General features: G+C 39.6%; 1 protein-coding gene across 3 annotated transcripts in view; it reads right to left on the bottom strand.

The window, feature by feature from the left end:
- Positions 1–18,432: 18,432 nt before the first annotated feature.
- The window catches only part of LOC127814260 (protein arginine N-methyltransferase 1.5), a 107,984-nt gene continuing 99,698 nt past the window's right edge, over positions 18,433–26,718 (bottom strand). For 2 of the 3 annotated variants that reach the window (XM_052355659.1, XM_052355657.1), the window contains exons 16-23: positions 22,441–22,533; positions 22,250–22,353; positions 21,463–21,511; positions 21,291–21,377; positions 21,096–21,201; positions 19,726–19,813; positions 19,199–19,292; positions 18,433–18,850 (exon numbers count right to left, since the gene is read on the bottom strand). In XM_052355659.1, the coding sequence (XP_052211619.1) occupies positions 18,767–18,850; positions 19,199–19,292; positions 19,726–19,813; positions 21,096–21,201; positions 21,291–21,377; positions 21,463–21,511; positions 22,250–22,353; positions 22,441–22,533 (705 nt within the window). In that variant the 3' untranslated portion in view covers positions 18,433–18,766. Of the gene's footprint in view, positions 18,896–19,198; positions 19,293–19,725; positions 19,814–21,095; positions 21,202–21,290; positions 21,378–21,462; positions 21,512–22,249; positions 22,354–22,440; positions 22,534–26,718 lie in introns of all 3 variants that reach the window. The other variant, XM_052355658.1, reaches the window with a different exon arrangement.

Genomic DNA, 26,718 nt, shown 5'->3' with positions numbered 1-26,718 from the left:
GTTTCCCATATAGTGCGAGAATGGTTATAGTCGATCAGTAATGAGATGTTGCCATGGGGATCGACTCAAGCTATGGGTGTGTGTGATTGACGACAAAATGCCATGGATGCATGGGTGTCAGCGTGCCTCATGGGCATTAGATGTGACATTACTATAATTGATCAGTGCTAAGACGTTGTTGTGTTTGATCAGCGTAAAATCGTGGCCATGTGTGATTGACAAGGGAAACGTTGCCATGTGTAATCAGCATAAAATCGTTGTTGACTGATCAATGATGTAGTGTTGTTGAGTTGATTGGCATTGTCATGTTTGATTTTGGTTTGATGTGGATAATGGGAAGTGGACTGCAAAACGATGTTTGAGGTAATTGAAATCCATCGAGAGGATGGACATTATTGTGGTTATCATATGTTATGACCAGCAACTAGTGGCGGGATTTGGCAGGAGGCCAAAGTGGCATCAGTAGATGAATATCCTCGGGAGTGGGAGGATTAGTAGCCTAAGCGAAATCTCAAAGTGGGGAGAGCTCGAGGAAAGAGGTGAGCAATGGCTAAGGTATGAGATTCTCGAGTATGAGAATTTGAGAAATAGCTCGAGAAAGTGGTTGTCTTGAGATGAGTAAGGTAAAGTAAATTTCGAGAACGAAATTCTTTTAAGGGGGTGGAATGTAATACCCCATATTACATGGTATTAGAAAATAAATAATTTTGTGTGATTTGAAAGGATCTCGGGTAGTCCGGGAAGCCCGAAAGTCAGTTTTAGGAAATTAATTAATAAAATTACCGAATTGACGGTAGGAAATGCCTCGGGACTTGGATGTCTAGGAAAGAGGGTATGGATTGGTAAATGTCTCGAGGTAAGGTTAATGGTGCTAGAGGCAGTCCTACTTGGAATAATTTTCGGAATAAATTATGTATCAGCCCGAATGGGTGCCAATACTAAATGGTCGTAGGGAACCTCCGGGAAGCTGTGGGGACCCTAGGGGTGGTTCGATTTTGCGAGTAATGCAACACTGTGGTGTTTTCGGGTGGAATAAAGATCCCGTACAGTTACAGGGGCTAAATCGACATTTTCAAGTAAATGTTGATTATTAATTTTGGAGAATTAAGGTTTTTGGTGGCTTGAGGGTAATTAAATTTAAGCCTTGGAGGGTCCAGGTACAATTAATAATTCTTCAAATGCAATTACCCAAACTTTCTAAGTGAGATTATGAGAAAATTGAGGGTTAAATATGTATTATGTATATATATATAGGTGTAAGCTTCTAGGAAACTTCCTTCCTCGGTTATTTTTAAATGTAGAGAGAGCAATGAGAGTGGAGAGTGATGGCTGAGAGATCACAGAGAGAGAGAGAGCTCGTGAGAGCTTGGCCGAGGCATGCGAGATCGAAGGAAAGAGAAGAGAGCTCGAGAGATGGAAAGACGGTGGCCAGTTGCAACGGCCATGGCTACAGTGCTAGAGCTTAGGTCGAAGCAAAGGAAGCCGAGGCAAAAGCAATCGATGGTGATCGCTGGCAGTTTGCAAAGGGATGACCGGTTGCAACGGCGGAGTTGGCGGCCCGAGGAAGCGGCGGCCAACAGTAGGGCTAAGGCGAGCAACAGCAGTCGGCCATGGAACGCTTAGGGATGCGCGCGCTACTGCTTGCAATGGTGGCCGACCAGTGTAGCTCGGCCGACGATGGCTACGTGAGAAGCAGCGGCTGCCAGTAGAGCTAGGAGGTGGTGGTTGCCGTGCGAGAAGAAGAAGAAGAAGAAGAAGAAGAAGAAGAAGAAGAAGAAGAAAAAGGAGGTCGCGTACGGGAGAGAAGAAGAAGAAAGAGGAAGGAGAGGGAAAAAATAAAATAAAATTACAATAGAAAAGAAAAGGAAATGGAAAAAAATAGGAGAAAAATGGAAAAAATAGCGAAAAAATTCTAAACAGTTTTGAAAATTAAATTGAGGCTCGAGGAGTGTGCCGAAGGCTCGAAAATGGGATTTTGGGCGCAAGTGATAGCTCGGGAGGCAGCGCTAGTATGAGCATTTTTTCGGATTTTTCTCCAGATGTCTGAGGTAAATTTATTAAATTTCTTTCCGAGTTATTGCATTATGAGAAAGGTTGTGGAATAATGTAATGTTTAGTGTTAGTTGGGTTAGACCCTTGGTTGGGGTTGTTTGATAGTGGTTGATGAGTGGGTCTTTGCGGTGAATGGCAAAAACATAGACCCTGGTTTAATTTTTGTTGTTGGGTTTTGTGTGTGGCATCTAGGTTCTACCAAGGAGGCGGTGATCCTAGAAGAGTTGAGGATCAAGCTGGAGTTCGTAACGAGGTAGGGATGAGGCTTCGAGCCAAGTAAGGGATGACCCCAAGGGTGGTGGTCTGGCATGCATTTGTAAATGTTTTCTTATGAGTTGCATGTAGTGGTTAGCACTTGCCTGGCAAGAGTTCTAGTGTACCTATGGCCATATGGAGGACTAGTGTGTGGGAAAGGTTAGTTAGTGTCTTAACCTATGGAGGTTATAAGGGCATGGAAGACTACCCATTTTGCATTGTATTTTTGCATTACATGCTCTCTCATGTTTCCTTTACTTATGCATTGCACCCTTACTGAGTCTGTATGACTCGTGAGATTTTACCTCATGTTGTAGATGTTACAAGTCCAGATGCAAGCAGAGATGGCGTAGGAATGATGAAGTGGCAATTAGCATGTTGCCCAAGATGTGTTGTTTTATATTCTCCTGTATTTTCATATATGTTCTGTGATTGAATGTAATTGTTGATGAGCGCTAAATGTATCTAGTTGTTGTATTCATCGTAGTGTGAGAGGTGTTTGTGAGATTGCTTGTTGTATATGGCTTTAGTTTGTGGACCCAAGTTCGGATCAGGTAAGGACCAAGAATGTATGTTCTCATAAATCCCCAGTACTCAGTGGATGTTTAATGTGCTAGTTTTGTGCTTGGGTCACATTTGGCTTACTGAGAGGCGAGCTGAAGAAAGGTGAACCTCACTCAGGTTTCGGGTCCCCTTCCGCTGTGTTTTCTTGTTTCTTTTTTTTTTCTTTTCTTTCTCTCTTTTTTTTTTTTTTTTTTTGTTTCTTTTTAATATGAAAGTACCGAGATAGACTGATTCCTAAAAACACACCAGGTTGGATAAACTTCATATGGTTCTAGGTTAAACGAGGGTAATGAAAAGAATTATGCTAAGAACAGCTCAAATGGGCTAGCAAAGGGGTTAATGTGAAGAAAGAAAAAGGTTAATAGGTCCAAATTGAAAGAAATTGATCCCCTATCATGCTTCTATAAAACGATGTTACTCAGTCAACTAATTCAGAGTTTGAAATCAACCAAATTCATCCGCCATCATACTAGACATTCAAAGCAAATTGATGTTTTGAAGCTATTGAAAATATGAGATCAACAATAAAACGCATTTAGAATAAGTGTTATTTCACTCAGAATTAATGATCATTAGGCTCAAACACTCACTCGAGTAATAGTCTCCACTTCTGTTAAGGGATCATGCAGTGTGCTAATTACCATTGCCTTTGACTTTATGACCGATAAACCAATTTCTAATTATTGAACACCCGATGCATGCAAATCACTTATTCTAATCCCACATATCTACGGTTTCAAATAAGAAATTAATGCATTCATGATTCATACTGCAAATTCAACTGGCTATTAGTTTATAACTCCAAAGCTTTAGGGATAGCATTATTTAAAGCACGCACAATTTTTTGATTTTTAATAGGAGTAGATAAAAGTAAATAATTCACATAAAATTACAAGCATGCAGTTACAAATTCACAGTTAAACATGGACTAGATAGTTCATAAATATACCTTACTCCCTCCAACTTGAATTGCAGTAATAAAATAGGGTTTGTTAGGAATACCTGTAACTCCACGAGTCTGTAAGTTTACTGTGAACTGCTAAATCTTCAACAAACAAGTGAGAATACCCTACATATATTTTTTATATTTTTTTTCTTTTTCACATTAAAATAAGAAAAATTCATGCAAGTCATATAATAAAGAGATGCGTCTCAAGAGTACAAAAAGTACTCCTTACTCAGCCATCTTATCATAGACTTGCTTAACAACATTCCATAATTTTTTAAAACAAAACATAAAAAAAAAAATTCATGCAAGTCAAAATAAACAGATGCGTCTCAAGAGTACAGAAAAGTACTCCTTACTCAGCCATGTTATCATAGACTTGCTCTCCTTAGAGGGATAAATCTAAATTAATCGGACCCCTTTTGCGCTTGCTTCCAATTACCTTAGACCAGTCTATCCGAGGCTCGTAAGGATCATGCTGTGGAACATAAGTGTGTAATTTCTCTAGTAGCTCCTCAATGGTGGATGCGGAAATGAGAATATTTCTTACAGAAAGAGAAATGAACTTTTGTTCCACAGCCAGATCAAGAAAAGAGAGCAACCCATCAAAAAAATGGTTAATATTTAAAAGTCCAATGGGTTTGGTATGGAGATTGCTCTTGGCCCAGGAGATTATACAAAAGATTTCTTCAAGTGTACCAAAACCTCCTGGCAAAGCAATGAAGGCGTCTGACTGATAAATCTTACAAGCCATGCGCTCAGACATAGAAGTCATTCTTATAAGTTGACCTCGTGTGTACCCAGAAATCTGTGGATCAGCCAAAGGGATTGGCATAATACCTACCACATATGATTGCCCAAGATGTGCAGCCTGTGAAACACATCCATTCAATCCACGACTTCCCCCTCCATAGACCAAATTAATTTTTCTCTCTCCCAATTTTATGCCAAGTTCGCTTGCTGCAAGTGTGTAACAAATATCGCTCCCAGGTTGAGAGCCACATAGTACACATATGGTATTGATTCGACGAACTGGCTGGCCTTCCATTTATGTTAGTTCTTTATGTATGCCCTGAAAGTAGAACTGGTTAAAGAGGTTTGGCAATCAAAAGTAACTACATAGAAATTCAACAATAAATAAACATAAACAAAAATCATGCGTATATACAAGTAGTTGTGATTGTGGCTCACATCTTCCTCTGGTTTTACGTCCAGAAACGGCTTAAACACCTTCTATGAAGCGGGGATAGGCTTTCCATCCAATTTTCTTATAGATTGGCAAACAGGGTCAATTATAGTCAGATTCCTAAGACTATAGCGTTGGTGGTCACTTCTAAATTGGGTCCATAAAGCAAGAATTTCTCGCTGCACTATTCCACACGGATGCGTCTCAAGAGTCAATCGGATATCATCCAAAGACTCCTTACTCAGCCCATCCTTTATGAAACAAATTTTATCATCTCGATTTATGGAAGTAAACCCCACAAATTTACATCGTGTGTTACAAGTCCATCGAGCACATTTGTGACAACCATTTAATCTTTTCGCTCTTCTTTTTTTCGAAAAACTACTCTTTCCCAATCCTGGAAAATGCTTAAAACTAGGTGAGGTTTCGCCAAGAAATCGAACTTTTGCTTCAATTAACCAGCGAATATCTTCAGGGATATTTTTATACATCAACATTTGAAGTCTTTCACACCTAGTGGCATAAATCTTTCTTAAATCATTTTGTGGGAGAGATGGATAGTACTTGCGAATTTTCAAGAGCTGAAGATCCATTTTTTTAAAACAGAACTATAGTAAAAGAGAAATAAAACAAAATTATGAATCTTACAAAAGGAACGAGAGTACCTGATCGGAGAACAACACAAAGGAGAGAAGACTGAGCTCAAAGAAGTGTGGCTTGCCTCATGCAGATACAGGTCTCTTATAGGGCTGTGCTAGTCACCATTCCAACAACCACACTTGGCTCGAGGCGTGCCACAAGTGCAGGGTCACGTCTGGCGTATCCTTTTTTCAACGTTCGGCATCTCCTTTTACAACTTTCGGCGTCTCCTTTTTCAACGCTAGATGTTTCTTTTTCTTTATAGGGCAGTGTGATTGCACTGCCCCAGAAAAGTGGTTGCCGTCAGCGATATGTCTGTCTCCCTCTTTTCTCTATCTTTTTTTTCTTTTGTGTATATATATATATATATTTATATTTATTTATTACAAAAACAAATTTTATTTTATTATATATTTTTAAATATTTTTTAAGAGTTTTTTTCTTTTCTTCCAGTTAAGAATCAAATAAGTGGTTGCCCACCTATTCGTATAATAACTCCCATTCATTACACCACGTTTAAAGTTATTTTCAAAATTATGTAAATTGATTTTTCTCATAAATGCACATACATATTTTGAAAATATGTCATCCAGAGGTGTTGGCTTTATTACATCAGAGTACGACACATCAATTCGCACAAACACTTCACACATGTCTGGTTTAATTTGATCCCCAATAATATAGACTAGCCTAAAAGACATAAATTTAGGCTCAAGTTTGGCTAGGCCCATGGTATCTTCACATTTGGGCTCTTGGGTTTTATCCTTTTCTTTCTCCCAGGCTTCTTCTTTTCTCACATCATTTTGGCCCAATTTTTCTTCTATGATTGCTCGTACCATCCTAGGGTCATCAAGTCTCTCAATTGATTCATCATTCCTAGGGATGGGTATAGATTGGACCGACTCTTGACCTATGGGTGCATTGAATGACGATTCCTCCCCAAGACATTGACTTATGGAATTTTGATTAGGTTGGTTTGGAAACTCGCCAAGTTCACTCACGCTCAAGGTCTGTGTAAACTCGGTCAATTGTTCTAAAATGTCACCTATGGCTCTAGTGGTTTGGTCTTGAAGTTCGACCACTTGTGCATTAAAACTCATTTGACCTTGCATAAACTCCTGAAGGGTGTCCTCTAGAAAATTTTCATCCTGAGGTTGATAAGCATCAGATCTAACATCTTGTTCTAACTCAAATTGGTGAGGTGGTGGAGAAAAAGGCTCATGAGATTGGAACACAGAGTCATTGTTCCAAGGATAATTCCAATGATCACAGGAATTGGGGTAATCAGTGTAAAGATCTGGGTTGTAGCCCGACATATAAGAATTCTCCCTCTGACTCTGGTCAAAAGAAAACCTCCCCTCACTGGGATCGGGATGGCCAAATGCATTAGAAGTCACAGACATGCTAAAATACTGAGACATAGAGAATATGGAATGACAATTCAACGGCGGATAATGATGCTAATGAATCAATTAATGTTTCAATAATCATACCTGACCGTAATCTCTTACACTGTTTAGTAACTAAAAGTTATCTAAATTTTTTTAAAAATTTAATTTTTTAAATTATTTTTAATTTATATTTTTTATTATTTTTTAATTTATATTTTTTATTATTTTTTAATTTATATACAACGCACACTGCTCAAATTAAATCAGATTAATATTACATATTTTAAGCGCAGCTTTCTTTAGGAATCATTGGCGTTGGACACTGTCCTTGCCTTAACCCAAGAATGGATTTAGCTACTCATCTTCATTTTAAAATAAATTGGCAGGAATTTAAATAACGAGAATTAAAAGACAGTATTTAAAAGACTATTTTTTAACCGACCATATAGGCGGTATATAATGAAAAGACAATAATTGAAAGACTATTTTTTAACCGACCATATAGGCGATATGTAATTGAAAGATAATAATTGAAAGACTATTTTGAACCGACCATATAGGCGGTATGTAATTGAAAGACAATAATTGAAAGACTATTTTGAACCGACCATATAGGCGGTATATAATAAAAAGACAATATGAATAACATAATACAACTATATGGAAACAAAGGTTAAAGATTTAAGAGAAAAATTCTAAGAACAAAACTATATAGAAACTAAAGTTGAAAATTTAAGAGAGAAATCTAAAGATCACAATTATACTTTCATTATAAGAAAATCCAATCCTTACAAATGCACCCTAAGTGCTCTATTTATAGGCTAGAAAATGTAATGGAAACTATTCAATTATATAATTTAATAATACAAAATATCTAATTAATGATGTAAGCGATGATGTAATTCCAACTCATGATGTAAGCGATGATGTCACTCCAACCCATGATGTAAGCGATGATGTCACTCCAACCCATGATGTAAGCGATGATGTCATCAATTTGTGAGACTTGGGCTTTTCATATTTTTGGGCTTGGGCCTTGCTTGTATTGGGCTTGGGCTTGAACCTTCCTTGTGTTGGGCTTGGGCTTGGGCCTTCCTTGTGTTGGGCTTGGGCTTGGGCCTTACTTGTGTTGGGCTTGGGCCTGGGCTTTCCATATTTTTATATTATTATATTATTATATATATTATATTTATTTTTTTTATATTTTATATATTTTATATATATTTTTATATTAATATTTTAAACATGCACAAAATCACAAAATGCATAATAATATTCAATTTAAACTATTTTAAGATCAAAATAAGGGTGAAATTATAATAAAATTTTTACAAAATTGATCACTAATCAATGGGTGTTACATTCGGGGCCTAAATGTAATTTAAGAAACTAGGAGTTAGTTTACTATAAAATTAATATGTGCACATATATAAGTGAGGGTGCTTGCATGTGGTGTAGTCACAAGTGTGTGCAATGGAGCTTGGGCGCCTAGAGGATGCATGTTCGAGGCTTGGGAGAGGCAGCGCTAGGATTATTTTGAAGTGTTGCCATGTGACCATTTTTGGGGGCTCCACCCAGCATGCAGGAGTGCGCAAATGCGGTGCGCAGCACACCCGGGAAGGATGAGCAACCACGTGGCACCGAGGAAGGAAACACGGCTTAGATAGTAGATGAGTCCGAAGAGAAATGGGCCTAACCCGGAGAGAAGATGAGGTCGGAGAAAAGTGAGCTCGACCCCTCTTTCTCCTTCTCGATGTGCCAAGTGGCATCCCATGAAGGAAACATGGCCCATAGAGAAGATGAGTCTAAAAAGGGATGGGCCCACACCCCGAAGAGAGGTGGGCCCTACCTAGAGAGAAAGCCCGGTCTAGAAAGAGATGTGACCCGAAGAGAAAGCCTGATTTGAAAAGAGATGCAACCCGGAGAAAAGCTGAGTTTGAAGAGAGCTTGGGGTGCCACATGGAAACTCGAGAAAAAGCAGTTCAGGAAGAACGTTGTTGCTACTACTGTTGTTGTTGCTACTATTCTGGGAAGATGTTGAGTCCAGAAAGAAAGTCTCTCTCGGGAGAATGTGCTCCGAAAAGAGGTTGATTCTTGAGAGAATGTGACTTTGGAAAGAAGCTGAGTCCAGAAAAGAGCTCTCGAGAAGGATGCTGCCAAGCTTGGAAAGAAGTTGCCCGGGAAGAAAGTTGTTGCACATTTTCTAATCTCTCTTCCTTGGGATTCCCCCTTACGGTTCAAGTTACTATGTTATTTATAGGTTAACTGACCACCTTTTCTCTTGGATAATTTTGCCCTCAAAATCATAATTGTTAACATTATTAATTGTTGTGCCATGAAAATTGGTAGGAGAAACAATGAGGAATTTTTTCCAAAATAAAAAATATATGAAGGAAAGTTTAACCGTGAGGGCAAGGCTCGTGGCAGGGCTGGCCGTTTTCCAGCCTCGCAGCAAGGCTGGCTGTGACCTGGCCGCAAGGGCCAGCCTCGCGACAATCCCCCTTTTTTTGTTAAATTTGACCACATTCAGTAATTGACACGTGTTAGCACTAGCCATCCTTGAAAATCGTGCCCTATAAATACCCAGCTGCAAAACATTAATGAGGACTTCCAATTTCGGTAAAATTTAAACACTTTGACTGCATCTTTACTGTTTTCGTGAATAGTCATTGGGATCCGATACCGACTTTGGCATCGGAGGGTTGTCGCGAGTGAGGATTCCCGCAAGCCTTCTAACCCATTGTCAAGTGTCAACGGGACAATACCTTGTGGCGAAGACAAATCCTTATGGCAAAAAAGCTTGTGGCGAAGACTGAACCTTGTGGCCAAGATAGAACCTTGTGACAAGCCTTATGGCAAAGACAAATCCTTGCGACGAGACCTTGTGGCGGAGTTAAAGCCTTGCAGCAAGGACTTTGTGGCGAATGCCAAACCTTACGACGAAGAAGCTTGTGATAAAACCTCGTGGCAGAGAAGTTTGCGGCAAAAACCTTGTGGTGAAGGAAGATCTTTGTGGCGAAGAGGCTTGTGGCAAAATCCTTGCGACGGGCATCCTTGCGGCGAACTCCCTTGAGGCAGCTTCTCTTAACCTAACTTCACTAGACACCAAGCTCGAGTGAACCCCACATCATAAATTTTAATTGTTGTATTTTTGGCAACAACAATTTGGCGTCGTCTGTGGGAATCACAACTAAAAGCCAATCTTAACACAAGATGCCGAGAGGGACAAGATCAACCGGTTTGGGAAACCCGCCTAACCCTGCTCGAATGAGTGCTCACACCAGGACGGGAAACCCCATGTAACGCCCCACTTTTCTAAATACATAACAACTTGAAATATAATTAAGACATCACCTACGGGCGTTATGGAAACCCTTACCAACGGAAGCATTAGATCGAACCTCCAAGCTTAACCAAAGCTAAATAAAACAGGTTTCCACTAGATTTCATTTCCAAGTGCAAGAAATGCATACAACCTTCAATACTCCATAAAACACAACACAACACATCATAGCAGGTACAATTGTAGAACACCCACACACACCATTTACAACCTTGAGTATCCTAACTGCTATTTACAATACATCACTTGGTTACAAGGGTAATAATGAAATAAAATCAAAAGCTAGCGAAGCTCCACCTCCTTGCCCATGCTTTGATTTGGAACTTGAAACACTAGATACTTCTGATAAAGTTGGGACGATGAATGTCCCAAGGGTAAGAAACACCCGAGTTAGATAATTACATCTAAGTGAGTGGCATAAGGAAGAAGTGACATGAATGCATATGTGAGACAAGAGACACCTTAGTGGGTAATTCAAGAAAAGAAACAGTTCGTGCATAAGCAAATGAGTACAAAGAACAACAAGAATCCTCCCTTATCACCATTTCCTCGACCCGTCATCATGCAAAACATTTCAGCCTCACCTCTAGGCTAAACCCTACCTCTGGGCACGTGGTCATGGTCCAATCCCTCAACCTCACCTCTAGGCACAGCCCCACCTCTAGGCATGGGATTGCGAGCCACCACTATGCCCATCGGCACTTGTGTGAAACATCTCAGCCCCACCTGTAGGCACAGGATCGTGGTCCAATCCCTCAGCCTCACCTCTAGGCACGGCCCCACCTCTGGGCATGGGATTGCCTCCCCGATCCTCGTGATGTTCCACCAACAAGCCGCCAAGTCATCATGTACAAGTTCCCGATCCACCAATAGCAACTATCACCAAATAACATGTTGAAGACAAAGCAGAAGGAATATGCACGAACTAGGGAATATCAAGTAGGCACGGCCTCACCTGTAAGCATGGTGCACAAACTAAGGAAAATATGTTATGCAAACCACAAGCTACGTGTAAGAGTAGTCATGTTTAATCCCATTGATGAACCACAACAACCAACTCCGTGATGCAAGCAAAATAGGAAAAAAATGCTCGAAAGTAAGGAAACATGAGATGTAAGCAACAACCATCCACAAGTGGAAACCAAGAGTGATCAATAGGAATCAAGGAGCATTCATAAAACCACTCACAGATGAAACCAAGAATAATCAAGAGGAAGCATGCACAAGAACCACTCACCTTGATCGTTTTCCCTTCGATAGCACTGTTTACAACCCGGTTTCGAGCACTAAGGGTTATTTCTACAGAAATCACGGATTTTAGTGAACCAGATCTTAAATATTTTTACATAGGGTTGTAGGTAATTAAAATAGGAGAACAATGGTGAACATTTCAAGCCAAACGGAGGTCGAACGCGCCCTCACGCGCCCCCAGAAGGTTGGCCACGCGCCTCCTCCTTCCTTGTTATGGATTTTGCAACCTAAAATTAAAAATGCTATAACTTGCTCATTTTTTATCTGATTCGCTCTCCGTTTGAACCTACGAACTCCGTTTTTCGTGCTCTACGACCCTATGGAAAGAAATTCGACTTACCTTTTTTACTTCCCTTCTGTTTTTGCAACTTTCCGACCAGATGTCTCTATCTTCCCTTCTTTGCTTTTTTTTTTTTATTTCTTTCTTTCCTTGTTTTCTTTCTCACACTTTAGCTTCATGTGGCCTCTCCTCCTCCCCTTTATATAGATTCTCAAATCACAAATCTTTAAGATTTCTCTTAGCCCCTAAGTTACCTCATTTTCTACCCTAACAATCATTACATTCTTAGATTTTTCTCCTTCTTTGGTTCTATCTTCCAAAGCAAACCTCCATTTCTTCCAATCCAAAGCCTCCAAATACACCCTCACGTGGCCTTTAGGATAAGCACTATTATCTTTTTCTTTTGTAAGCCAATTCTAGTTTTCCAAGTTAAGTCTTCCAAGTCAAGTCTTCCAAGTTAAGTCTTCCAAGTTATGTCATCTTAGACTTTTAGGGTAAAATCAATCATTACAGCCATTCTTCCTTTCCAAGCTAACCTTACAACTTCCAAGCTAAGCCATTCCAAGACTTTTGGTGTAAGATTAATCATTACAACCATAAGACTTTAAAACTTTAGGAAAAAATTCTCAAATCCAATCTCATCTCTCCAACTCATGTCTTATAGGATAAGGAATCATCATTGCAATCATTTCCTTTATTACGTTAATGTCCTGAATCAAAATACCCTTCATTTTGCTACTATAATTTCCATTACAACATCCAAGCTTTATATCAAATTCTAAGGTATTACACCCCAGTTAGATACATACTATGGTACCTGGACTTTTGGAAGATCATCTAGACAATGAGGTGTGCTCGGGAAACATTCCAATGCTCGAAGGCAATCAGACCACCAGACTGAGGGGCATGAAACGTTCAGAACAGGGAAGAGTGCACGTACTTGGATTGAGGAGACATGCGATAGGGCGAGGGAAGAAAGTCCCACATGCAATGCCCACTAGTCATGAATAACATTCCTTTGGACAATCTTCAATTCTAAATAGAAACCTCATAGTGACTTCAATACCTCCAAGACCCACAGGGATAGCTCTACCCGTAGTCTTACTCTCATATTATGAACAATTGCAAAAAAAAATTGAAGAGCTAAAACAACAGAACGATGAACTCATGATGAATAATGAAAAGAATATGAGAAGACTACAGAAAATTACTACTTTGCTACATGAACTAATGTCGGATATTCACATTCCCCACATTGGACAAACTGGTATGGGGGGAGAACACCAGAGACCCCAAGACAACCCTCCAAGGGCCGCACAGTTGGGGATAAGAATCGGAACTCTAAGGCCGAATAACCAAGTCCCCGAAATGACAGTCTCGAGAAGGAAACATGAGAGGAGGGCAAAGATAGCTCCCATGTATAAAGAGACAGTAGAAAACACCTACTCAAGAACTCCTTATGTCCCACCTCTTTGCAAAAATGAAACAGAACAAGAAACACTCAAGGCGTCTCACATCAAACGCCTCATAGAAAAGGTGCTAAAGCAAAAGCGGGTAATGATAGGGCCAAAGAAAACTCCCCTGAAGGGGTTTCCTCTATCTAAGGAAATCCAAAGGCAACCAGTGCAACCAGGGTTCGAATTGCCCCAACTTTCGGTATACTCGGGAAGGGAGGATCCAAAGAAGCACCTACAACACTTTGTCGCAGTGCCATGTTACATGGATGGAATGAGGTCACTAGGTGTAGGGCTTTCCTATTCTCCCTGGCAGGACAGGCACAGCAGTGGTTCACTGAATTACCAGCAGGACATATACGATCATTCGAATAGTTGAAGAAATAATTCCTAAATGCATTTTCTGTCTATCTCCCAAAGAAGAAAAGTGTTATATCTAATGAGCTTGTAGTAGAAGCCGAATGAATCCCTAAAGCAATATATCAAGCGATTCAGAGCCGCGACGCAGGAAGTAGTGGATCTCCCAGTCAGATTGGCGACGTTAGCCCTGCTTAACGGAACAGCATATGCCCCGTTTAGAAGATCCATAGCCTTCTCCGAGCTAGATTCCATGATTGAATTATTTGACCTAGTAGAACACCACTTTCTTTTGACTTCACATAACTTCTCACTGAAAAATGCAATTGGTCTCTTCTCTTGGGACAACACAACACCTATACCCACTCTACTCGCATCACACTCAACCTCAAACAATTTGTCAAAGCTTAGCAAAGCTAAGACATGAGCGATACATAATTTCTCCTTTATCAACTGAAACTTTGCTCTTATTCTTCACCCCAATGGAACTTCCCTTTCTTTAAACACTCAGTAATTGGAGCCACAATGCTACTACAGTATTTCATAAATCGCATATAAAAAGTTGCTAACCCATGAAAACTCCTCACATCACTGACATTTTTAGGGGTTGGCCACTCTCTAATAGTTCGCATTTTTTCCTCATCTACCTTTATACCCTCTTTGCTTACAACAAAGCCCAAGAACAACAAGCTCTCACTCATAAAAGTACACTTCTTCAAATTAGCATAAAGTTTGTTTTCCCTCAATACCACTCAACACCTCCCAAATATGCCTCACATACTCTTCAATAGACTTTCTATATATCAAAATATCATCAAAATACACCACAATGAATTTACCAATGAAATGATGTAGTACCCGATTCATTAGTCTCATGAAAGTGCTCAGTGCATTGGTTAGTCCAAAGGGCATGACTAACCACTCAAACAACCGATCTCTTGTCTTGAAAACTGTCTTTCGCTCATCTCCAAGTCGAATTCTGATTTGATGATAACCATTTCTAGGATAAATTTTGGTAAAAACCATAGCCCCATCAAGTTGATTAAGCATGTCGTTGAGCCTAATAATTGGAAACTTATACCCAATAGTAATCTTGTTGATGGCTCTACTATCAACACACATCTTCCAACTCCCATCTTTCTTTGGTGTCAATAATGCTAGCACTGCACATGGACTCATGCTAGTCTAAATTTTCCATTTTTCTCAACAATTCCTCTACCTACTCATACAAAATCTCATTCTCCCTAGGACTCATCATGTAGTGTGGTAGGTTAGGCAAGCTAGCACTAAGAATCAAGTCAATGTGGTATTGAATATTCCTCATAGAAGGTAGCTCATTAAGCAATTCCTCAGGAACCACATCATGAAATTCCTTCAACAATCTTTGTACCTCCACTGGAATTTGATTCACCTTCAATGGCTCACTCACGCTCTCCCCCTAGACAACCAACAAGTGAAACTCTCGGGTATCCCTACACTCCCTCACAAACTCAATGTGCTTATGCGTAATGGTAAGAAAATTCCGCCCCTCCACTTTAGAAAGTTTAGTTTGGTTCTTTTCCACTATGTCTAATAAAGAATAATGCACACCCTATTTCTCAAGTTGATATGTGTTCATCCTATCCAAGTGCTTAGCATCCACATCAAATTGCCAAGGTCTCCCAAATAAAATATGGCAAGCATCCATATCAACAATATCACAATAGACTACGTTAGAGTACTTACTAATAGAGAAAGGCATACTGCAGCATTCTTCCACACGTATGCCTCCAACTTCTTTGATCCATCTGATCATGTAAGGGTTTAAATGCTTTTCAAGGGTCAGTTACAACTTTTCCACCACATCTCTTCCTATAATGTTCTCTTAGCTTCCACTATCAATAATTAGCTCAAAAGATCTTTCCTTTTACAGTACACCTCGTGCAAAAACTTATGTCGCTGAGTAGTATCTTCATTCTTTTAAGATAGCATTAACTTCCTCACTACACAAGTATACTTTCCATATGCATACTCTTCTTCATCATCCTCCCCATCAGGCCTACAATATACTCTCTTCAGCAATATCTTCCTTCTCCCTTTCTACAATGTTAATTTTTTTCCCTCCTTGGGTAATCACTAGATCGATGTCCAACCTCATTGCACTTGAAACACTTTAAAATAATAGGCTTTGCATAAGGATTAAGGGATTTTGGAAGATTAGAAATAGTACCTCAAATGTTTCCCCCCGTTGTAACCTAATTAGGGTTGACTGTATGAGGTGGGTTAGAGGGTTGCACTCCTTGAACCGACTTGCCTCTATCAAAAGCTGCTTGTTTGTTTTCATTCCTACTATACCGGCGATAGTTGTCATTATGAGCTCTCTCACTCAACATTAACTCAGCCTCTAAAGCTAAGTTTCTTACTTCTTGCACACTCAGAACCATTTGAACCCCAATTTTATCGCAAATAGTAGACTTCAATCCATTCAAGTAACGAGTTGCTTGTTGATTGTAACTTTCTGACAATTGGTTTATCTTCGTCAATCTCAAATACTCTTCAGGGCATTCCATGCCCTCAAGTACCTCTAGGCCCTCCAACCTTATCCACATCATTTTCCCCCGAAAAGTACACACACATCAGCATGCCATGTGTCACGTGGCCCCCACCACCAATGCCTATAAATACCCTCTACTACACGACAAGAGAAAGGACCCAAAGACTCTGACCTAAGTCATACCCTAAACCCATCGGGAGACTCTCATTTGAAGACACCTATTTGAAACATCGCAACATACGTACACATTCTTCTGTTCCATGCCATCATCTAACTTAAGCATTGGAGGGCCCGAGTGGGAGAGCTCCCAGCGTTCCTTCTGACTGTTCGTGTTGCAAACCCATCTGGTGCCTACCCATTGGGAGACTTTTTAGACCCATCGAAGGACTAACCAATCAAAGACTATGTCTGTAATACCCCAAGAGTCCAGAGAATGGTAGTATATATCAAGAATAAGTAAGGAAAGAAAAAACACCAGCTGAATACCTTTGAGATGAATGTAGGCAAAGAACTCCCAGATTAAGTGTGCTTGAGTTAGGGAAGCTCAAAGATAGGTGAACCCCTAGAAAATTCGCGTAAACCCATTAGGGTAAGTTGTTCTGATCCTTCCTATCGCTCGATGCGGGATGTTATAGATGGTATCATAGTCAACCCTTAGTGAAGGCGGTCTGATGAGGGCGAGGAGTGGCGCCGGGGCTCAAGGGCCTGTTTAAGGAGTGGTTTCTGGCAGGCTTCTAGGATGGCAGCCTATAAAGGGGAGAAGATCTGGAACTAGTTATAAGATCGCATGACGAGGACGTCATATGCTCAAGAGGGGAGAATGTAATACCCCAAGAGCCCAGAAAATGGTAATATATATCAAGAATAAATAAGGAATGAAACAACACCAGCTAGATAACTTTTGGGCTAAATGTAAGCAAAAAACTCCCGAGTTAAGCGTGCTTGAGTCGGGGAAGTTTGAGTAGGTCCATCAGGGTAAGTTGTTTCGATCCTTCCTATTGCTCCATGCGAGATGTTACAAGGCCCATCGAGCAGCAAGGCTCTCGAAGACTCTCAAAAGCCATCTAAAGACCCCAAGCATCCTTTTTGCTATCACGGACAATGGATCAAGCCAGGTACCAGTTAACACCCTTGACGTTACAGACCTTATCTACACGCCGGGATTTTGCCAAGCTGTTTTCTAAGACAAATAAATTTAATTGTTGTATTCAAGAAACAACACCCCGACTTCTAGTACTTTCCTTTGTGAGTTGTCTTGTTAACTCTGAGCAAAAAATGCTCAACTAAAAGGCATGCTATTAAGGTAAAAGCCGAGTATGGCATGCTACAAAGCTTCAACTGATGTAGAAAAGTGGAAGCCACGACAGCACTAAGTGATTCGTTACAAATTAGGGCTATTCTCCCCCGATGTATGCTCAACAATCAAGTAAAAGTAAAGTTAATACATGCCTACCATCATAAAATTAGGAGTTCTTATAGCACGGGAATGGTTTGAGCAAGATTTTTGCTAGACACCCCATCCATGATATGACCAAGCATAACCGGGACATAGCTTCAAAAGTTCGAGCCATACCTACTAAGCCAAACCTATTAATTGTGCAAGACTACGTGTTTGACACATGATACCAAATTAAGGGTATTTCAAGTAACGGGAAAGTTTTTTCTTGTTGAACTCACATGACATGACTTATATCTAATGGTCCACCCTTCTCCCACCATTTAGGCCACGAGGCACCTTGAACTTGTCAAAAGGGTCGATCATTTAAATCCCATCACCGCACCTACTACAATAGCCACAATACCCTTTCAATTTTTACATTCCTATATACATATTTTAAAAAATATTTATATCTTTCACGATATAGGGCCCACTATAATAAATAAACAACTTTTGGACTAATTTACAAATTAATTAAATATGGGCTTAGTGCATTTTTTAATTTAATTAGTAAAGCACCACATATGGGCTTTAGCGTATAAAACCAAAAATTTTGGTACATACATAATGTGCTAGGTAACTCGCCCCCACAGGTGAAGAAATGAGGCCACCTTTACAGGATACACGCGGCGTCCGATGGCAAATGCCCCAAAGAGAGACATCCAACTTAAAAAGAGTGCAGTGACAACGACATCATATTCAAAGATCAAAATAATCGAACACTGAGCAACGAGCGAGACCTATTTTACAAAACAACATGCATAAGCATATAACAAAACTAACGAAACCTGCTTCAAATTCGGTGTATGAGATCTAGCGGCACGGTACACCATATTTTCTATTTTCCTAAAGAAATCATCTAAATGACAATCTTGGACTTGCCAGGGTGAAGTTCAAAAGTTCATTTTACAACGCAAGGGAATTAAACTGCTCAAATATTAGCAGAAAATCTTTATGTCGGATTTCCCGACGACTATGTTGTTATGATACAAAAATGGAAGATTGTAACCTTACAGCTTTCTTCTTGTGCATCGAAGCTAGACTCTTCACCTGCGCTTCTGCCTTTAACCGATGGTACTAGAGACCAACCCAATACGAACGGCCATTGCTGTTGTGCACTGGCGATGCAGTGGGCTTAGTCACGCACCATTCATACCAAACCTGTGTGTTGCATTAGGCATCAACACAACTGTTGTCAGACGACAACTGCCACCAGTGGGAAGAGAGAGAGAGAGAGAGAGAAATTCATTTATATGCTATCTTACACTCCGATGTAACTTAACTCTTACATGGATATATGTGATACTTTTTGCAACAATGTAGAGATGCATATATGCATTTAATTTTGAAAGCAAGTAATCCTTTGTTCCCTTAAAACCCCTTCCCCCTCCCTTTTTAAACTCTTCCAATTTTTTTGTATCAGTTCAAAATGAAGCTTCATTCAACCGATACTGTTGAAAAAAGAACCTAATGAATCCACATGGCAACAGTCTGGTAAAAATGTTTTACCTTAGAGGAACCACAACGACGCCAGAAGTGAACTTCTAAAGGAGCACCTGGTTGTACGCACACTGGAGTCCTTAATGGAAAAAAGATTGGAAACCTGCTTCCACGGGACAGAATCAAAATGCCATCACACAGAGGAAACAGCCTTGCAACATTAAACCATAAGATCTAAAACTACCCGTTTATTTATCTAGAAAAAAAAAACATTTATCATTCTAAAACAGTTATGCCATGCTATATCTGAGACTCCTGATTTGCTCATGGTGGGCAATCCCTAAGCTGAGATCTAAGGTAGGTATACATTTAAGCATCACAAAAATGTTGCATATAAGTTTGAGCTTTGGCAGTTAAAAATGTGAAGGGTCAATCCCTAAGCTGGTCCCTGTTATTCACGATTGCTGGAAAAGCTGCATAAAGCGGAGGCCCCCACTTAATATAAATATATCACTGGCAGAAAAATTAATTGGGTGGGCAGTGGAATTCAAATCAAAAACAATATTTACATAGTAAGAAACAGAATAATGTTTTACCAGCTGAACATGTTTGGCGTTGCTGTTGATGGCTCGATACCAAGATGGACATCTTTATAAAGCATTGAATCAAAATAACCAGCAAAACCTATTAATCAGACAGACCAAGTTAGCAATAATCTTGGGTTTTCTTTATTTATTTCCCTTTTTTTTTTTTTTTTTTTTTTGGGTGCGGGGGAGCAGAGAGAGATTGAGAAAGGAGAACAAACAAAATTCTAAACATGGAACAGGGAATTATGAAATGGATTAGGAACGGACAGATGGTTGAAATGTGGTACCATGAAAACAAATAGCTCATATAAAAATTATAAGAAGCGTTTATGTGGATTCTGGAATCACAGTCATCAAAGGCTCAAGGCACATTGAGGCACCAAAGTACTTGGAGACTAGGCACGACGAGCTTTTGGATGCAAGGCCCACAATTAAAAAATCTATAAAAAATTCTTATACATCATTATTTTCAACAATACATACCTATAAAGAGGTCAATGCAAACATATAAACTCATAAATAACAAATAACCAACGCTATTAACTAAATAAAGGGGTGTTTGATTGTTTTATCAAATTCCTTTCAATTTTTTCTGGTTAGTATTTGTTAGATTTTAACAAGTCCATCAAAAACAACAAAAAGATTACACAGGAACAAAAGGTGTGCACCTTGCGCCTTAGGGTGAGGCACAACTTAGTGTTTATGTGTGCAAGCTTCATAGAGTGAGGCACCCTTGACAGGCGTGCCTTTGACAACTATGTCTAGAAGAGATTTATTTTTTACCCACTCAATTAATAAATGGACATATATGATTTCAGACTCCAAAATTCCTTCCAATGGCCAAGATCTTTGGCATGAATTACTTGTACAATGAACGATTCTAATCTCCTCCTGCACTCGAGTCCTTGATGATTCATATAGCAGTTATTTTCTATATATCCACATAAGGAACTGAATTACATTGCTTGGCCAACAAGGAAGATAAAAGGCAACACCAAAAATGATGTTGGACTGTATTTTTTCTGTTACTGGAGTAGCAAGATGATGTAATGTGCACAGATTAACAAATTCCTTGTTTGTTTTCCATTACAATTCCCCTTTAAGAAAATCAATTCCAAGTACTGATGTCAAATAGTACAAACATGATAAATTTAGAATATATGCAATCCAAGTATCTGTGAGTCTAATTGATATTCTTAGAAATATCCTATAATCTTAACCTAAATATTCTGAACATTTTGGTCCAGCATTAACATGTACAGGGAAAATGCATATTCAATTTTCCGAATGTTCTTTACGTGATTAACATTTTGATTCAGTAAAATAGCAATCACATATGGAGCAGTTAAAAACAGGGATAGGGCAAAGGCTCCCCTTACCATGAACCATGACCGCTCCAGTGTCATGGGGTATCTCAAACTGAATCTTTTTATACCGCTGATTGCACTTTGTGGTTGAATTATCTGGATGTGTAAATGTGAAAACCTACACAAGCATAAAAAGAGAATGGGCTTGCTGAAACTGTTATTTCTAGGCTTGTAAAACCACCGTATGGGCTGAAAGGAAACACTCACTGGTTGGGTGGGAGCGAGCCTTGCAACATGGTGTAGTTTGACAACATAAGCAGTTTCAAAATGCACAAGATCTTTATATGACTTAACCTGTAATAAAACCAGAATTATCCTCTTGATGTCTTACATTGTGTTGGAGAAAGTGCACATAAAGTAGAGAAGATATAAGATTTACATCATTGTACAATTTTGATGTTGTCACTGGTTGGATAAAACTTGTGTACCTGGAGTAATCATTCCAGAAAAGAAATTAAAAGAAGGGGAGGAAAACTAACATCAGTACACAATAAATTCGATTTAGCAAAGAGACACCAGATAAGTGTAAGTGAGGATAACAATCGTTGTGTGCTTAGCTCTCGCGAATTTTATTCAGAATTGATTATAAACACATCAGGATGTTATTAAGCCTTCCTCCAGGAAGACAGAACAAGCAAATATTCAAATTCACCCAAACAGCTAGCTCCTGTTTTGGGGGGGCTTTCAGTAAAAGGGGTAAAGAGGACATGACCTCAGCAACTCAGACAATGATATTTTTTATGAATTTAGTCTGGTTCCATCTGCTAAGACACCAAAATGCCTCTTTTGCCCATGCATGGGATTTTGAGCCACCATGGCTCAATCCTATACGTGGGCAAAAGAGACATTTAGCGGTCTCGGCAGATAGAATTTAACTACCCCTTCATAAAAAGGTATCATTTCCGAGCAATTCCTATCCCCACGAGGCCCAGGGAAATGAAATTTCAGCCATAGTCAAACAAAATTTCAAATTAGATATGCACAAATCTCAAGAGATCATGCCATCAAGTAGCGACACTGAGTTCAGGTATACATTTTCATATAGGAATCATGAGCACACCAAATGTCACTAGAACTTTCTTACATGGACATTACTATATAGCCTTATGATCCTTGCCTGCAAAACCACTAAACTTTTAACAACCCAATAGGAGGATGACACATACGATGATGGCACTGATATTCCGTCCTGCTTCAGAAATCTCTGAGCTCCATCAAGACACTCAGGTGACAGCTCATTGTCACCAAAAGATCCCAACAACTCACTAACCTTCATAAATAGTAAGAAGAGGGAAAGTTAGCAACTAAAAATTAAATGAAATGATGTGCTAGAACTTCAATAATAGTATTTACATACCAAAATGTCGGCTTTCTCAGGAGCATCCCAACAACGCATGTCACTAGAGACTATGGTAACAATGTTTTCCCAGCCCTCCATTTTTACCAAGCTCTGCTTCAATAAGCTTGATGTCATTTCACTACAATTATGTACTGAAATAGAGGAAGTTACAAAAGTTCCTTCTATACCAACTAAATGAATCAGCTAACCGGGAAACTAAAAAGAGAACAAAATTAAGTAAAAATTATGACAATTCAACATTATGTAAACATGTTGATACTCTCTCCATAGAAGAATAAACCATCAACATGGAGACGGCATTTAAGGCAGAACTGTTAATCTTGAAACTCTCAAAAAAGGCCCCTAAAACGATAAAAATAAAAAGTCTATTAGTTCAGCACAGGGAAAGAACACATCATCTGACATCACCTTTTTGTTTCTCAACTGGAATCTGTAATGGCATTTCTATCTTCTAAAAACAACATACCAATCCTTAATCCCACTAGATGGAGTTGGCTACATGGATTGTTTTAACTTTTGAAATAAAAGGTAAAATAGTTTGTACATGTCATGACATCAATTGTTATTCAGTCATTCCATCACCTAATCCAGCAATTAATTTATTTATTTTCTTTCATAAGTAAAATATAGTGTAACAAACAGAAACCAAAAGAGGATGTCATCCAACTACCAAAGAAAAAGTACTACCAGAAAAGACCACCTCTTCCCTGAAGTAGTCAGTGAAATGGAAAATTATAATCCAACATGTGGTTAACTCACCATGACTAGCAAAGAAAGATATACTCTCTAAAAGGAGAATCCTCAACTCCTATGAAAGATCTAGAATTTTTCACTGCCAAATCGAGCACAATGCAGAAAGAAGACAATACTGAATCCAGGTTCATGTTACAAACTAAACCACTCCTCTAACCAAAAAGGCGGTCCACAGTCTTTAACTGTAACACTGAATCCATTCCAAAGATGTTATGTATCAAATGCTAAAACCCTCCAGCCACCAATCAATAAACAAAGAGGTGATTTAGCCCATTCTTCACGCCATTCACACACACCACCAATTGACAGAAAAAGATAATATGAAAAGTTGTCAAGAGCAAGTATCTTTCTAATTGCAGCTGACCAAATTAAATTAATTTTTTGGGGTAAATTTCCCACACCATCTTGAGGTTTGACTAAATTGCATTGACCACCCATGTTGTTGAAAATAGCATGCACCTCCTTGCCACTAATTGACTGAGAAAATGAATATTTTGCCCCTGTATGTAACATATTTCTCCCTTTCTATCTTCCATCTGCCCACTTTTTCTCTCTCCTCTTCCTTCCCTCCTATCTCTTCTCTCCACCCTCACATTGCCGACATCAACAACAGTCTTTGCTCTTCTCTCTCCTTTCTCCTCTCCCTCCCCTCCACTCTCTCACAATGCTGGCGCTCAGCCTATCACACAGCAATGGGAAGAAACCCCAAGCGCTGGGATTTCTTCCCAGAACCATTGGTTGGCAATGCGATTTCTTCCTTGTCCCTGATCAACGGCGATAGTCATGCGATGGTGGAGATGGGCCGGTGTCATGCGGTGTTCCAACGACAATGGTAACTCTTAACTCCCCCCCACCCCCCCTTCTCTCTCTTGATTGAAGAACTGAGATTTAAAGGTTCTTCGAACCCAAATGTTCTTAGGGTTCTTCCATTTGGATGTTCTTGGAGTCGAATGTCCTTCAACTTCAAGGTTTCTAAAATTCTTTGATTCAGATGTTCTTCAAATTCAAGGATTTAACCTAGGTGCAAAGAACCCTTGAACCAGATCAAGGGTTCTAGGGTTTTTCAAGCCCAATCTTGAATTTGGGACAGGTTTCAAACCCAGCAGGAGGCAACTATAATTTTTGTTTAATTTTTTCTTTGTTTTTTAATAAAAATAGTGGACATAGGGCATTTTGGGAATTTAGGAAAAATTAGCAGGCATACATTAATGGCAGGCGTTTAAGTAATCAATGTTTATTAAACTCAAGGGAGGTTTGTGCCAATTTTAAAAATACATGAGTAGTCAACGCAATCCAGTTAAACCTCAAAGGTGGTGTATGAAATTTACCCTTTTAAAAAAAAAAATAAAGTAACTTCCATGGATGGAAGTTGCCATTTCTCCATCCATGGAAAAAGGGTTTTCTCTTGCCTTCCATTAGTTCCAAACAAAGATTTTGCCTCAAAATGTTCCAATTTGGGCAAGCTCCACCTCATTGCATCCTCTCCTCACAGAAAAATGAATACAATAAAGCTTACCAAGAAGATCTCCTGATTAATCAACCTGCTTAAAAGATTTCTCGTAAAGGGAACACGTTGCATTGCTTGCCACCATCACAGAAAAACCTTTTCTATAAATTCCATCTTTTGAAGAAAATCTGCAACATAAGTCTTAACCACGACAATCCATAAGCAATTCAGGAAATCCATCTCTAAATTCTCATCCTGGACCAGAATACCAATACTTCACCCCGCTGTCAAGACCCTATGATTGTATTAGGGGTATTCTTGTCTTTAAGTAGATTGGTAGCAGTTAGAAGCTGTTATACTAAAAGCAGCTATTAAAAGTTGTAACCGCCTGTAAGTTGGCACCAAGGAGGAGATATAAAAGGGCTTCTCAATTGAAGGAGAAGACACCGATGAAATTCATAGTAAACAAACCTCCCTCTCTCTCAATTTCTGTCCCTCTGATCTCTCTGCTCTCTGTCTCTCCCTCTGCTCTTCTCTTCCTCTGTTTTCTTCTCTCTCTCAGCCCTAATTCTCTTCCTCACAAGGAGAATTCCATTGTCGGACTCGAGGTCCTGACACCTCCTACAAGATAATTTCTGTCCCCATTAATCAGATATATTCCTCTGCCATACTGACCTCACGAAAATCTCTTCACAACCTCTCAAGATTCCATCCAGCAATAAAGGGATAGTGATCAAAGACAGACAACCACAATGGATACTGCACAAGATCCAAATAGCATGCCTGCCTTCACCATCCTGCTGGCCAGCTCTCCACTACCAAATACTAATCTTATAAGAGAAGCCTAATGGAAGCTCAAATAAGAGGAGAGACAAACCCCGCCCCAGCTAATGAGAACAGATGCGAGACATTCAAAATTAGGTACCAACCCAACAGGCAGCCGATGCCACTAGATTTATAAAATTCATCTCCGGCCCAGACACTACTTCAAAACAAAAGAGCACAAAGCAAATGACAATAGCTCCACAGTCATACTTGTCACAAGGAAACTGCAAGAAAACCACTGTTAACTATCTATTGGCTTCGCAACCCAATATCCGAAATTAAAAGGACAGACGAAATTACTAAAAGCATATTAATGAAAAATAAAAAGAACTACAAAAAGCATTATGGGGCCACACTTACTAATCTTTCGGAATAATACCCCCCACCCCCGCGTGGGCGGCATACACATCATCAACTTCATGCTCATAAAAATGACCACCAGTAGTTCTTTCATAAGTTTCTCAAAGATCACAGCTAATAAATTGCAGGTGACTAGCAAGCCTTATTAGATCCAGTCAGTTGGAATAACAGCGGCATTGCACCAGAAGTACAATTTTATTCAGCCATCTCAAATTCAAAACAGGCAATCCAGAGACCACCATTAAACCCAAGTAGAACCCGAGATTGGATCTTGTATAGAAAATATCATCATGGGGAAAAAAACACCCCTAGTCAGTAAGAAAGATCCTATAGTAAACTGATGCTTAGCCTAGCAACAAGTGAAGTTGTTCCTGAAGGTTGAACAACTAGGAAACTGTTACTGCTGGTTGTTCAAAAACATGTTGTACTGCAGCAGGAAAACAAATATGTTTGTGCCACAGCCAGTGTTGTTAAAGGCGCGCCTAGGCGGAAGCCTAGGCACAAGGCCCCTCAAGGCGCAGCCATCTCGCCTTGCCATGCCCAAGCGAGGCAAGATCCAGCCAGGCGCGCCTAGGCCCTTCAGGCGCACATCCATCAGGCGCAACTGATTTTTCAACATGTTTTATTTTTTAAACATTCTTCTTCTTCTTCCGCTGCTGCTAAACTACTACTTCTTCTTCTTCTTCTTCCGCTGCTGCTAAACTTCTTCTTCTTCTTCTTCTTCTTCTTCTTCCGCTGCTGCTAAACTTCTTCTTCTTCTTCTTCTTCCGTTGCTGCTAAACTTCTTCTTCTTCTTCTTCTTACTACGCTGCTGCTACTGCTACTGCTAGCCTGCTTCTTTTTCTTCTTCTTCTTCTTCTTCTTCTTCTTTTCCTCTGCTTCTTCTTCTT

The sequence above is a fragment of the Diospyros lotus genome, chromosome 12 (genome assembly GCF_014633365.1).
Source record: "Diospyros lotus cultivar Yz01 chromosome 12, ASM1463336v1, whole genome shotgun sequence".
In the NCBI taxonomy this organism is placed as follows: Eukaryota; Viridiplantae; Streptophyta; class Magnoliopsida; order Ericales; family Ebenaceae; genus Diospyros; species Diospyros lotus.
This window is presented reverse-complemented; position numbering and strand designations above follow the sequence as displayed.